This window comes from Lepidochelys kempii, chromosome 4 (assembly GCF_965140265.1).
Source record: "Lepidochelys kempii isolate rLepKem1 chromosome 4, rLepKem1.hap2, whole genome shotgun sequence".
NCBI classification, from domain to species: Eukaryota; Metazoa; Chordata; order Testudines; family Cheloniidae; genus Lepidochelys; species Lepidochelys kempii.
This window is the reverse complement of record NC_133259.1, coordinates 51,361,498-51,376,639: the sequence shown is the minus strand read 5'-3', so window position 1 is coordinate 51,376,639 and position 15,142 is coordinate 51,361,498. Positions and strand designations below refer to the sequence as shown.

The window sequence follows — 15,142 nt, the reverse complement described above, 5'->3', positions numbered from 1 at the left end:
CAGAGGTGTGGTAAAGAAACAAATGTAAATCAAGTCCCATGACTGAAGGAATACTGGTATCAATGGCCTTAAGGGAATGTTAAGACTAGGTCTCACTGGTAGAGGTAACCAAAATAAAGCATTAGGGAAAAGACAACCAACTATACTGCTTTGTTTTGAACTGACTGCCAGCTAACTGGGAGGAGAAAACAAGGCCAACTGGAAAGAAAGCTCTTACAAAGTAATATGGATATCTTGCCACTGCGAATGTCTGGAAGTTTTGTTCTTTATTTATTATTATTCTAACACTTGTGGCCAACATATTGACATCACAGTTCACATTATTGCTTTATACTGGGGCAAATGTTGACATTTCTATTAGTGTACAGTTATCTCATTGCACAGTAGTGACAAATTACTGCCCGACTTTCCTACTGGCTACTGCTTCCAGGAACAGACAGTGCCATAAATTGGCAGGACATGAAATGCCATTTCAAGCTATATTATAGCACCATAAGAATGTGACTATGATGTGAAAAAAACTAAATTTTTACCACACATTAACAATATTTTCCGTGGAACAAGGTGCAAACCTCCTCTGACTAAAACAGAAAACTTTCTCACATCACAATACATCTTAAAAAAAGTTTATACTGATGTTTTATAGAACATTTATTGAAAACAGACTTCTTCAATTAGGCAAGAGCTGAAGTAATATGAAGAATTGAGAACTGCTCATTTGTTCAGAGTCTGAAAACCAAGCTTGCCAGTGCATGGAAATGTTAGATTAGCTTCTTCCTCTAGAGTGCTTGAGCAGTGTACATCCCAATGATCCTCCATATTGGTTTATCAGAAACAGCAATAGCATAGGAACTTTTTTCATTAAGATATGTCTTCATTTTGCTACTAACAATTCCAGTTTAAAATGGTGTCTGCACAAATGTTCTGCAACTGAACCCATCTTTCAACATTGCTTATTCCACTTAAAAGGAAGAATGTCAACCTTAAAATTATTTTGATATATTTCCAAGAATTGTCAAATACATATTTTAAAACTTGAGATGTATCTAATACAGTATTATAAAGCAACAGGGACTTTAACCAAGACTTTAATTTTAGGGATGCTTTGTAACCAAGTATTCACAATTAGTTTCAATGCTATGCAAACTGACTATATCCAGTTAAACAGGTCATTGCACACTTCCAGTCTATATCGTCTGTTAAATTACGATTGTCATTTCATAGTATGAATGCAATAGTTAATATAAAATCTTGTTAACTAGACTTTGCAAGACAATTTTGCCTCCAGCAAGTTCTCACCCCGACACAGTTTTTGCCCTGTGTTTTTACACTGTATTCTAACTAGTTACCAATACATACAATTAACCTGCTACATGCAAAATATGTACTTAATAGTACAAAACTACATACAAATTCTAGTTTTTAAACTGTTCAGGAAACAATACACTGGGAACTAGAAAAATACACTCATTTTAAACAATTATTACATGTGACCTAACACATCCATACATTTGACTACATAGCTTTTCCATGTTTAATGACGGTTACTTTATTCTTACTTTATGTATTTTCATGATTCTCAGCTCATGGTTTTGATTATAAAAAGTGATGACAAACCTTTGACTGAACTCAGTCTAGACCAGCGGTTTTCAAACTGTGGGTCACGACCTCCATTTTAATGGGGTTGCCAGGGCTGGTGTTTAGACTTGCTGGGGCCTGGAGCCAAAGCCACACCCCCAAAGGCTGAAGCCCAAAGGCATCAGACCTGGGGAGTGGGGTTCAGGCTTCAGCTTCAGCTCTGGGCAGCAGGGCTCAGGTTACAGGCCCCCTACCTGGGACGGTGGGGCTTGGACTTTGCCTGCTCCTCTCCCCCTCCTGCCCAGGGCAGCAGGGCTCTGGCTGGCTCAGACTGCAGTCCCCCTTCCTGGGGTCGTGTAGTAATTTTTGTTGTAAGAAGGGGGTTGCGCTGCAATGAAGTTTGAGAATCCCTGGTCTAGACTCTCTCCCAAGATGCCTTAGTTAAGATTTCTTTTGTGCTATATGAAATCTGAAATTGTATAGGATAGGGTTTGAAAAATCCTTTTGCCAATGGCAAGCAGGAAGTTCTTCCTGGGAGTAAAGAAGCTTAACATACCAATTTCTGTGGAATTATAGGTTTTGTCTTTTTTTCTAATTCCATTTCTAGCCTTTACAGTTGCAAAAATAATCTTCCAAATGTAAGGATGACAAAACTGGCTAGGCTCTGTGGCCAATTGGTTCCAACTCCTCTGTTATTGTTGCTGCTTGTAACTTTGCCAAACAGTAGCATGGTAAAATTAACAATAGTATGGCTGGTTTCACTAATTCTGTTCAGCATGTTGTCCTCAGTGAAATTCAAACATCAGATCAATTTCATACTGCTATTCCTAAGGAAAGCTATGCAGCAGCAGCAAGGTAAGCAATAGAGTTACTTAGGGTGGAGAAACTATATGGTAGCAGGTAGAATGGTGGAGAACAGCCAGGAGGTGGGGGGGGCGGGAATAGCAGATATATATTTTCATTATAAAGTACATTTGAAACCAGCAAAACTTATTTGCAGAAATCCAATGAAGAAACATTCAATTCTGCTATTTAGGTACCTATAAAGTCATCACCATAGTACCAGCGTGCCTCCAGAAAAGTGTGTGCAAGCGTAGCAGAACAAAAATGTACCACATTTAAAAACAAATTTTGCCAAATTAAGAGTTACTGTAGTGTGCACAGAAAGGATGTGTTGTGCGTATTGCATCAGTTCCTTTTCAACCAAATTTCTTCCCCTAACTGCACCATTTCAAGTATAAAGGTAATGGGCAAATGTAAATATGAAGATAAATCTTTACATCCCTCCACCTTCTGGCAGATGGAGCTCAAACAATGTCACCTATTTGTAACACATTTTACAACAAAACAATAAAACTTTTTGTATATATAACTGCTCTCTACTATCATTTTGACTGCAATAAGCAGCTGATCATGTTGTTCATGTAGATCAAGAGGAATTAGGGGATGGAGTGGTAGAAATCACAGCCTACGCAATAATACTTATATTGTAGGGTCTGAATATCTTCCAATTATCTTTTTGTTAAATCACAAGGATCTTCCTTTGTTCTTTCCTTCTCCCATTCAGAAAGTTGGCCTTTTTTCATAACTAATGAAGCCTACCAGAGATAAAGCATTATGTTTAAATTTTTTTTTGTATTTGTATCATGATAGCACCCACTATGTGATATTCAAGCATATGAGAGATAGTCTCTGCCCCCAAAGAACTGAGGTTTCTGAAGCTCTGCTCAAGTTAAATGGAGGGTCAAAATTAAACAGTGATTGAATTAAGCAGAAGGCACTTTATTTAAATAGTAGGCTTTAAAAAATATAAGTTCATGCCAAGCCTGTTTAACATTTTAAACAATGCTTAATAATCACAAACTGCTGTAGGTATCAACTCCTCGTGCCTGGATTGCCTAGAACGCCCAAATCTGGAAACATGCTTTTATCCTATTAAAGTTGTGCCACTACTTCCTTCGAAGTATGGATGAAGTGAAGAGTTCCAATTACCTTCACAAATCATGGATTTCAGCCGCAACAAAGTTTTGTGGGAAATAACCTCTTTTTGTAGTTTGTTCGTTGAGTAATTCTCCTAAATATCACTCCCCATTCAAAAGTCTTTCTGTTGGCTGATAGAGGAAAAAGAATGGGCCAACAAAAAATACAAAATCAAGTAGGAGAGCCTGAAAAACTGTAGCCCAAACTGAAAGAGAGGGATTGAGAGCTGGAAATATCTATGGCACCATCTGACATGAAAGATCTCCTTGTTAAAGGGCACTTCTTTACTGATGGACTCTGGCCTTACACTATTTTGTTGTTGTTATTTTTGAGGGAAGTTCCTTCCAGGCACAGGGTTGTGGGTACTTATTTCCTGGAGGGAGGATCATTTCAACCAGAACCATGTTTGTTCTTGTGTGTAAATATGAAAAAATGAAATCTGTTCTTCCAAGTCACAAATAATTGATACATCATCTTCATGGACCTCTTTACACAGAAATTTAACATTTTTATAGACCACAAGCTATGTGCAGATAAACAAGGGGACAGAACTTGAGAAACAACTCTAAAACCAAAGCAATTTCCCCTCTTAAAGACAACTAATCAATTGTTAATGGTAGAAAAGGAACCTAGTAATAGGTTACATAATGAAGATAACATAATACAGCATAAATACCTACTTCATGTTCCTGCACCAAGAGGTGTATGAAAGTTGGGAGGGCAAAAGATTCAATACAGGATTTTTTTAAAAAAAGCTTTCCTTTGGAGAATAGCATATAAGACCTGTAAACAGAGGCTGATTGTCCAAGCTTTTATAACTGAATTTGAGTTTTTTCAAAAATATATGTATAAAAAGTTCCATCATTAAACAAATATTTTTGGTAAAGTAAGTGTGCGAATTCCATGAGAATGCATAATTCTATTTTATGAGCAGAACTGGGTAGACTGCAGATGAGGCTATGGTTTCTTTATATTCTGTAAGGTTAGTACTTGGTTATAGTCCAGAAGAAGTCCTTTAACTTTTTCATGAAATTTCTCTCTATAGTGGTTGAAGTGCATAATACTTTCTGGTTCTTCTTCAAACCAAAATTTGTCAAACTCATAAACCAGATAACCTGTAAAGAAAACAAAATAAAGTTCTACAGGACCTGTGATCCATTCTTTTCTACTTTAGGCTGGGAAGATCCATCAGAACCACTCAGCCTAGAGAAAGAAGGCAGTGCCTCATTTTAATCAATAGCAATTCTTCTGGATAGTGTAGGAGTAACTAGGAAGAATGCATGCCTTAGAAAATATTAGATATTTATTAAATTGATGCCTGCTGTATCCATCCACCCAAATTTATCCAATGAAGAAATAGTCGTCAGACATCCAAGTTATAATTCTTGCTTTGGAGGAGTAATGGAGGTAAATGTTTATTTTTCCTTTAAACTATGCTTGAAAATAAATCCATAAGCATGTTAGAAGCATCAGAGCACTAAAATATTTTTAATATGTAACAAACTGGCTGAGTATTAGATGTCCTAATAGCTGGTCCAGGGACAATCGCATATTACTGCTAACAACTAAAGGAGTTACTCATTTATCTCGGTGGTAGAGGCCTGGACTTTTGGTAATGAAGGTAGTCCTGCCCCTGATAATTTATAAGAGTTACAGATACTCACAATAAAACTGATGAAAGTGTTCCATCTGTGGCAATCCAGGGACCAAGTTGTAGAGGTGAGACTTTAAAGCACCACTCTTTAGTAAACTATAAGCCATTTCTGTCAAATTGATCCCAACTATTGCATAGGAATATCTGAAACACCAAAAACATTTCCTATTAGATACTAATGAAATCCATTCTCCTGTTGATGTTTACAATTTATTCCATTTTCTGGGACTAATTTGTATAGAGACAAATTATTATCTGCCAAATTATTACTATTCTATATTTTGGGTCATTCTAGGAATCAAGCAAGGTCTGTCTCAAGTGTATGGAGCATTTTTGTCTGAAGTGCCTTGTACATCTAAGACTATGGTGAAGTTAAAAGATGGACTGTGTAAGAAATCTAAAATTTCATCAACAGCAATGTGGTGAATGTCCCCATTAACCGAACAGAGACAACAGGATAGGAAGTTTAATCAGCATTGTGATGGGGTGTACCAGCCCCGCACTGGTTCAGCAGGGGTTAATCACATTCTGTGGGTTGAGGAGGCCACACCCCTGGCCTCTGCTGGGCATGCTCTGGCTATAAAAGGGAGCAACTCAGCTCAGTCAGGGCTGACTACCAAAAGGAACAGAGGTCTGCTGCAGGTTCCTGCAGAGGGACAGCTGACACTCCAGGACTCAGAGCCCAGACAGACTGCGTTGACCAATGACTCGCAGGCACTCTACTCCACAGAGGGAAGAGAGGCCATGGGACTCCCAAGATGACTAGCTGTGGAGGAACGGGTAGGAAGTAACACAGGGGAACTTAACAGGAAACCAGTCATAGAACTGGGGCTTGGCTCAGCATGTTTTGGCAGGATCCCTGCTGAGCAGGAGGCGGGCAACCCCGCCACCATCAGGGCCTTGGGTTGGGACCCAGTGGAGTAGGGAGGGTCTGGGTCCCCCTACCCTGGCTGCTGCCCGTCTTGAAGTGGCAGCCCACCTCTCCAGCCGCTCTGGCCACGAGCCCACACGGCACTGCAAGGGAGGGTGGCCATATTGACTCTGGCCATGAGCCCACATGGCCCTGTGAGGGAGGCTAGCCTATTGATCCCGAGCATTAGACCTTACTGCCCAGAAGCCAAGGGCAGTCAACCAGACTCAGCCATGGTGTTATAATGTCCCCCACCCCCCAAGGGTGTACCAGCCCTCGATAAGCATATAGAAAAGTAAAAGTTTAAAAAAAAAATTCTAAATCTGGTCTACTACCCTCTCTCCAAATCTACTGTAATATTAACATCACTGCTACCAAAAACACGGCCATAGCAAGAGAGCTGGCCAGCAGAAGCTCAAGTAGATCTTGTGTATTTTCATATGTGATACAATTTTCAAAGCTTGTTATAGAGTACAATGTGTTAAATCAGGTACAGTTGCACACACAATTTGAGTCATTGAGTAAAGTGCATTTTGGGGCTTTGTACAGGATATCCTGTTTCCTCCGGGAGGTGGAATTCCGAATACAGAAAATAAACCTGAATGACAACTCTAGGTTTGCTCCTGTTATGTATGGGACTCTTTTGGCTTAAAAAGCCTAATGATGAAAAATTAGAACAAGTTCAGCAGTCACAAAAAGTGTATCATTTTGAAAAACAAATATGTTAAAGGATACATGTATATGTTTTCATTGCAGAAGTCTTCATTAATGACTGCTCACAACTTAAATAGATAGGGCAACATTAATGACAAGGCACAAGATGAAGCCTTCCCCTGCTTACTGTATTAATAATTGAGATAAACCAGAGTTAACTGGGGATTGGGTGGATGAAAGAGGAGTAGTGTCTTGTAAAGGGTGAGAGAGCTTGTTTATAATCTTTGATGTGTTTTAAATATTTGTACAGTCCAGACCACTGGGTGGGCACTTAATCTATGAAAGTGTATGTACTGCACTTTGCACAGTGTGCATGAATACATACATCTTGAGTAAGTTTGTGTTATTAAATAGAATAAAGGATAATTACTATTCCCTTCCAAGTTTAATCCAAATCTGTTAGCCATACCATTTTTGGGGGATAAGGGATTGGAGTGTTTTGCTACGATGAAACTAACTGAAGACTACAGATTACTAAGGGTACTAAATAGACTGTTTGGAACAAATACATAGCTACACACACACAGTTTTCAACTCAGATGCTGTGACCACATCTCCAAAATTACAAATTAATTCCGTTTGTCAATTTCCTGTAGGAAGTGTCAAATGTTTTCCTCTTAAAAAATTCAGAAGATCCTCCCATATAGACTGGGCACTCTACAATCTAAGATCTTTGTGAGATCTTAGGCCCGTACAAATGGCTTACCCCAATTTTGGATGATTTGAATGAGAGAGGATCTGGCGAGCTTCACTGGTGTAATGTTTACTAAAATACCTGAGAAGGAGAAAACAAAAACTCAATCTAAGGATTACTACATAGGTAGTTAGATTTAATTAATAAACATTTTCAACAACAGAAAAATGGAGTTATAGACAAATGTGTATTGGAGAAAGAGTACAGAATGAAAACCAATAAGATAAAAGTAAACGGAAAAAGTGATCTGTAACAAGGAATGACATGATAAAGGAGAACAGTAGGATAGGAACCTTCTAGGGAACTCAGGATTCCCCCATTCAAGTAGGTTGTATTCATGAATTTTCATATCTTCTGTTCTACATCATTAGTACTTTTAACTTAGTAATAACTATATTTTGAAGAGTTTTGATCAGTTACTTTCCCAGCTATAGCATAGCAGGCCTATCATACAGGTGTATAATTCTTTATTCTTAAACTCCTTTCTGCTTTTCTTTTCAACTCTGTTACAATTTGTAACTAAAACTATCATCTATCCAACTAATTAACAATGCAGCTCACTGTTGAAGAACTGTTTACTCATTTAGAAAGGGGCTCCTTTTCCATTATTTACTAATGTATTACAGTAGTCAATATATTTGTTTTCTTCTACTCAAGTAGTCATTGCAGGGGGAATTAGGAATAATACTAAATAAGAATTCATAGACATAGAAAAAACTTAAGTCTTAGAGAAAAAAAGTATTTATTTTCACTTACACCAGATTGACTAATCCCAGCATGCCCATTCCTCTGAAGTCTGTTTTGGGATCATCACCTTGGAAACCAATGTCACACCACTGCTTGGTGATTCTAGCCTTCAGATTTTCATGAGGTATCAGCAAATTCCAAAGCTACATAAACATACTTCCATGTTACAAATAACAGAACTGCCGATGTTCTTCCTAGTCATGTTATTCAGAACACTTATTGATGCATGTCAGATAACAAAATCTTGCATTTAAGACAAGACTAAAAATTGGGAGACATGGATTCTCTATGCTTTGTCACACTTCCTTTTTTTTCCTCTTGGGTAACTCACTTAAGCCCTATAGATACACTAAAATTACAACCAAGTCAGGGACAATTAACTCTCTTAGAGCCTGATACTCATTTACACTAAGGCCCCTTTTATCTGGCAGTGCAAAAGGGCTCTAAGTGGATGTAAAAGAGCATCAGGCCCTTCATTTTTCTGGTTGTCAGTCTCCTCATACACGTAAACCCCAATTCTGCAAACACTTGTGCAAATGCTTAATTTTAGGCACAAATATGATCATTGAGTTCAATGAGATTACCCCTGTACTTCAATTGGAACACGTGCATAAATCTTTGAAGGATCAAAGCCACAGTGAGGATAAATATCTATATACAGGGATATTGGAATGTTAAATTCACTAGTATTTGTAAAAACAAAATTTCATGAGTGAAAGGCACCATAAATGATCAAGTATTTTTGGTATGCAGAGTTTTGTTTTGTTAAAATGTGTGCTACTATTTTTGCAATTTCAAATGGAATAAACTTACTGTAAGAAACCCTTAAGAAACAGAGCTATTCGTCTGAGATTTGCTTTAGAGTATTGTTTAACTTCAGTGAGTCAGTTTTACAACTTGAAAATAGTAAATATTTTTAAAATGCCAAGGTGCTATTAAAATAATTAGCAGTAAGAGGATAAATTAAGCTCTCATATACTGTTGGATACAGTCAAGGGCATTTGTCAGAGACTTATTGAAAGGGCACCTGTCAGCTGGTTTATTTCAATTTTTAAAATCAATTTTGCTCTTCTAGTTTATAAAGACTAAACAGCCTGACAGTTAGAAATTTAGAGAAAGCTAAACTTCTATGGCTAATTTATTAGCATTCAATTATTCTAGTAATAGTTTAGGACTCAGAATTCCAAGACTCCTTCACCTGGATTAGTTGCTTTTCATGTTCTTCATTATCTGAATCATATGGAACTTTCCTCAGATTTTCCACCTCCAAATAAAGTTTCTTATAACCAGATATCTGCAGCAAACATACCTGCAGGCTTGTCTTAAAACTGAAAAACAAAAAACCCCACAGGATCTTAAGGCAATACATGATGGGATGGCCATAGAGTCATCATTGCTTAGATCATACAAAAAAGAGAGTACAGGTCCTGCAGGATTTAATGTGACACACCAAACTCCTACAAGCTTTGCCCAACTGAAAAAACAAACAACAACTTTCTTCCAGAGAGAAATGTATTACTTTCCTCACCTCAGAATGTTACACTAGTCTAAACTCCAGAATGGGTAATATTTCATCCAGCTCCAGTGACAAGTCTAAGGGCAATACTTCAATGCTGCACAGCTGGAAATGGGAACATTGCATCTCTGGAAAAGGGGAAAACCGCAGCTTTCCAACATTAAATGTCACACTTGCTTCTAGATTTCAAAGGTCAGAAGATATCCCAAACTTTGAAACTGTGGATGGCTTTTATGTAGAGAGAAAGATCATTTTTAGAATTGTTTTAAATTAGTTATACTTTTCCCTCTTCAAGGCCTATACAGTTACAGGTGGAGAGACACAAAAGAAACTGATCTAACAAGCTTTTTTTTTTTAAATGAACTCTCTAAAACAATATAGGTAATATAGGTCATACGGGATATGTGATGATATGGTAAAGATCTGATTGAGATGACCAGTACAATTTAATTGGGGTTGGCCAACTGTGAGTAATGCAGTTATCCCAAACTCATGCCAATAAAACCTTTATACCACACCACGTCATATGCAGTCTCCTCATATATACATCTTAAATCCTTAAAAGTGAATTGCAAAGTATGATGTACATACTGTATTCCTCAAACAACAAGATCAGATTAGGTGATTCCTAAAATAATCATCTTTCTCGTCATATACCTATACAATGTTATAAAAGGCAAAATGATGTGGTCCACTTAGAGGTACCTGTGTAACAGTAGCAAACAACATACCCTGTATCCTTCTGTATATTAATCTTCTTTTCTTTCATTATACCCATGACACATTTTTCCACTTCAGCTTCACCAACATGTATAGCATGTCTTAATACCTAAGAAGTGAACGTAAGTCAAACAATGAATACAAAACGTAACATCTATTTTGTTCCTATTATTTACTAGTCTGTTTATGCCCATTGCATTTGCATCTTTTAAAAATGAAAAAATATGGGACAGTTGTCAAGGTAAATACATTTTGTGGTAAGTCCTTAAGTGTGCTTGCTTTGCCTGTGAAAGAATGAGGATGGTTTCATTCTTTTTCAGTCAGCTGGTAAAATACAGTAATTAAAAAACATGCATCCTGGACTGTGATCTCAAGATAACTAGTGTCAGGCCTGATAATTTTTGGAGGAGAATCCTCAAAGGCAAACTTAGATCCGGAGAGAAGTTGTATTGGAAATTCACTATAACCTAGATTCTGATACCCTTCAACATGCTAAATAGTACCTTACTCCACTTACTTAGTCCTACTGAAGTCAATGGGATTATTGAGGAGCAAGCTAATTCTCAGTGACGTTCTTCCTCCAATTCAATAATGAACTAACACATCATCATAAGGAGCAAGTGTACTATTGGAAGTGAGATGCCAGTGTTAGGATGAGACAGAGGCCTTGACTATGTTGTTACTAACAGCATGCCATACTTTTCCGGAGTGAAGATATTAACCAAAGTCCAAGACAAATTCCAGAACCTAGGTTAATATCTTCATTCTGGAAAAGTGTGGCACATTTGCTGCTAGTAACAACAAATAGGTTGAGACAGAGGCCTTAACATACACATTAACGTCCTTGAAAGAGCAAAAACAACCTGCATCAAGACAATAGTTATCAAAGCTCAACTCAGATGGACAGATTGTTATCAGAAAGGAGGATGATAGAGTCTCCAAAAAAGTCACTTATGGTTAGCTGAAACTTGGAAAGTACAGGAAGGACGGTGAATGTAAATACTTTAAAGTTACCCATAAGCAGAATATTAACTTATGCGGCATAAATGTTGATAACTTCAAAGACACAGCCAAAGACCAACATGAATAGAGATCACATACCAATAAACGCTGTAAATACCTGAAGGTCACACTTACAGGATGGGGGAACTCTATCCTAAGAAGCAGCAACTCTGAAAAAGATTTGGGGGTTGCAGTGGATAATCAGCTGAACATTAGCTCCCAGTGAAATGCTGTGGCAAAGAAGGCTTTGGATGCATTAGTCCTTGATAAACTGGAAAGGGTTTGGAGAAGAGCCACAAGAATGATTAAAAGATTAGAAAGCATGCCTCACAGCAACAGACTCAAAGAGCTCTCTATAGCTTAACAAAAAGAAGGTTGGGAGAGTGACTTGATTACAGTCCAAGTACCTACACGGGGAACAAGTATTTAATAATGGTCTCTTCAATCTAGCAGAAAGAAAAGGAGTACTTGTGGCACCTTAGAGACTAACCAATTTACTTGAGCATGAGCTTTCGTGAGCTACAGCTGATGAAGCGAGCTGTAGCTCACGAAAGCTCATGCTCAAATAAATTGGTTAGTCTCTAAGGTGCCACAAGTACTCCTTTTCTTTTTGCGAATACAGACTAACACGGCTGTTACTCTGAAACCTGTCAATCTAGCAGAGAAATCCAATGGCTAGAAATTGAAGCTAGACAAATTCAGATTGGAAATAAGGTGTAAATTTTTAACAATGATGGTATTGACCTTGGAACAATTTACCCAAGATCATAGTGGATTCTCCAACACTGGCAATTTTCAAATCAAGTTAGATGTTTTTCTAAAAAATATACTCTAGGAATTATTTTGGGGAAGTTCTATGGTCTATTATACAAGAGGTCAGTCTAGCTGATCACAATAGTCCCTTCTGGCTTTTGAATCTATTAATCACTTTGAGAAAGATGCACAAGGTTAGTAGCAACTGGACATCTAACATAGTGAAAATGAGATAGGATCAGAGGCAAAAATAGGGAAAGAAAAAGTTAAATTACTTAGACAAGTTAGGTGTCTTCAAGTCAGCAAGGCCTGATGAAATACATCGTAGAATACTCAATGAGCTGACTGAGGAGGTATCTGAGCCATTAGCGATTTATCTTTGAAAAGTCATGTAAGACAGGAGAGATTCCAGAGCGGGAAAAGGTCAAATATAGCGTCCATCTATAAAAAGGGAAATAAGGACAACCTGGGGAATTACAGACCAGTCTGCTTAACTTCAGTACCTGGAAAGATAATGGAGCAAATAATTAAGCAATCAATTTGCAAACATCTGGAAGATAAGGTGATAATTAACTGTCAGCCTAGATTTGTCAAGAACAAATCATGTCAAATCAACCTAATATCTTTCTTTGACAGGCTAATAAGCCTTGTGGATGGTGGGGAAGCAGTAGATGTGGTATATCTTGACTTTAGTAAGGTTTTGATATGGTCTTGCATTACCTTCTCATAAACAAACTAGGGAAATACTACCTACCTGGACCTACTATAAGGTGGTTGCATAACTTGTTGGAAAACTGTTCCCAGACAGTAGTTATTAGTGGTTCACAGTCAAACTGGAAGGGCATATCGAGTGGGGACCCGCAGGAATCAGTGCTGGGTCCGGTTCTGTTCAATATCTTCATCAATGATTTAGATAATGGCATAGAGAGTACACTTATAAAGTTTGTGGACAATACCAAGCTGGGAGGGGTTGCAAGTGCTTTGGAGGATAGGATTAAAATTCAAAATGATCTGGAAAAACGGCCTGAAGTAAATAGGATGAAATTCAATAGGGACAAATGCAAAGTACTCCCCTGAGGAAGGAACAATCAGTTGCACATATACAAAACGGGAAATGACTGCCTAGGAAGGAGTCTACAGAAAAGGATCTGGGGGTCATCGTGGATCACAAGCTAAATATGAATCAACAATGTAACACTGTTGCAAAAAAAGTGAACATCATACTGGGATGTATTAGCAGGAGTGTTGTAAGCAAAACACAAGAAGTCATTCTTCCGCTTTACTCCGCACTGATTAGGCCTCAGCTGGAGTATTGTGTCCAGTTCTGGGCATCACATTTCAGGAAAGATGTGGACAAATTGGAGAGAGTCCAGAGAAGAGCAACAAAAATGATTAAAACTCTAGAAAACATGACCTATCAGGGAAGATTGAAAAAATTGGGTTTGTTTAGTCTGGACAAGAGATGACTGAGGGGGGACATGACAACAGTTTAAGTACATAAAAGGTTGTTACAAGGAGGAGGGAGAAAAACTGTTCTCCTTAACCTCTAAGGACAGGACAAAAAGTAATGGGCTTAAATTGCGGCAAGGGGGGTTTAGGTTGAACATCAGGAAAAACTTGTCAGGGTGGTTAAGCACTGGAATAAATTGCGAAGGGGGGTTGTGGAATCTCCATCATAGGAGACGTTTAAGAGCAGGTTAGACAAACACCTGTCAGGGATGGTCTAGATAGTACTTAACCCTGCCATGAGTGCAGGGGACTGAACTAGAGAACCCCTTGAGGTCTCCTCCAGTCCTACGATTCTATGATTGGGGAAAAAAGGACCATGCATCATGCCAAGTTTTCAGAGGGAGCTTACACATCCCTATGTGACATCTGTTCGCAACCTTGTGCCTCACAGATTGGCGTATACAGCCACAACAGAAAACACAAGATGCTACAATGTCATTGTTGGATATTACAGACAGCTATATTATACCAATCTCTTAGTGGCACTATGCAGTCATAAAATAGTTTTCATTCCATTCCTGAACAGCTACATTTCAATAATGTGAGATGGGATTCGTAATACACACACAGACACACAAAGGGAAACCATTTTGGGATAAAAAGAAAAGGAGTATTTGTGGCACCTTAGAGACTAATAAATTTATTTGAGCATAAGCTTTCATGAGCTACAGCTCACTTCATCGGATGCACCTTTTTCGGATACAGACTAACACGGCTGCTACTCTGAAACCTGTCATTTTGGGGTAAGATACTCTATAAATTTAAGATATTAAAATCATAATCAAGACCTCTGGTAGAACCCACTCAATGTGCTCTATCATAACAACAACAATTTAATTATGTGGCAGTCACAAAAATTCTCTTTCAGTACCACTTGGCAGTGATTAGACAGAAAAGAACAGTCACTCATCTTCATATCTACAAAGAAAAAAATTTAGTTTAAGATAAGCAAATCTGATGATCTAAAACTTTAACAGTATCCCTTTAACTGATGCTGAACATATCAAAAGTAAAATGAACTTGTGACATACTGCTGAACAGCCAAGTATGTATTCATATTCCATTTGCCTCAATTATACAACACGACCACATGACAGCATAGCATAATGGTATATATCTAGCATTGAAAGGATTACATATCACATTTCCATTTTCTACAAAAGATTTTTAGACTGCAAATCGCATTTATCCTGTCCTGCCTAATAGCTTCATTTTTGCTGTGCAGATCACCGATGCTTTGATACCATGACAAAAATTATATTAGGAATTAGACTAATTTTTTCCTATTCAAATAATCTATTCAATTTTACATATATTTCTGAATGAGAGTGGAAATATGGATAACACTGAGCATATTGAGCATTA

At 37.8% G+C, this 15,142-nt stretch overlaps 1 protein-coding gene across 5 annotated transcripts in view; it reads right to left on the bottom strand.

The window, feature by feature from the left end:
* Positions 1-512: 512 nt before the first annotated feature.
* Positions 513-15,142, bottom strand: part of ELMOD2 (ELMO domain containing 2) — a 17,493-nt gene continuing 2,863 nt past the window's right edge. For all 5 annotated transcript variants that reach the window (XM_073341197.1, XM_073341199.1, XM_073341195.1 and 2 more), the window contains exons 4-9: positions 10,525-10,622; positions 9,476-9,605; positions 8,287-8,420; positions 7,543-7,611; positions 5,223-5,356; positions 513-4,673 (exon numbers count right to left, since the gene is read on the bottom strand). In XM_073341197.1, coding sequence (XP_073197298.1) covers positions 4,516-4,673; positions 5,223-5,356; positions 7,543-7,611; positions 8,287-8,420; positions 9,476-9,605; positions 10,525-10,622 — 723 coding nt within the window. In that variant the 3' untranslated portion in view covers positions 513-4,515. The remainder of the gene's footprint in view (positions 4,674-5,222; positions 5,357-7,542; positions 7,612-8,286; positions 8,421-9,475; positions 9,606-10,524; positions 10,623-15,142) is intronic.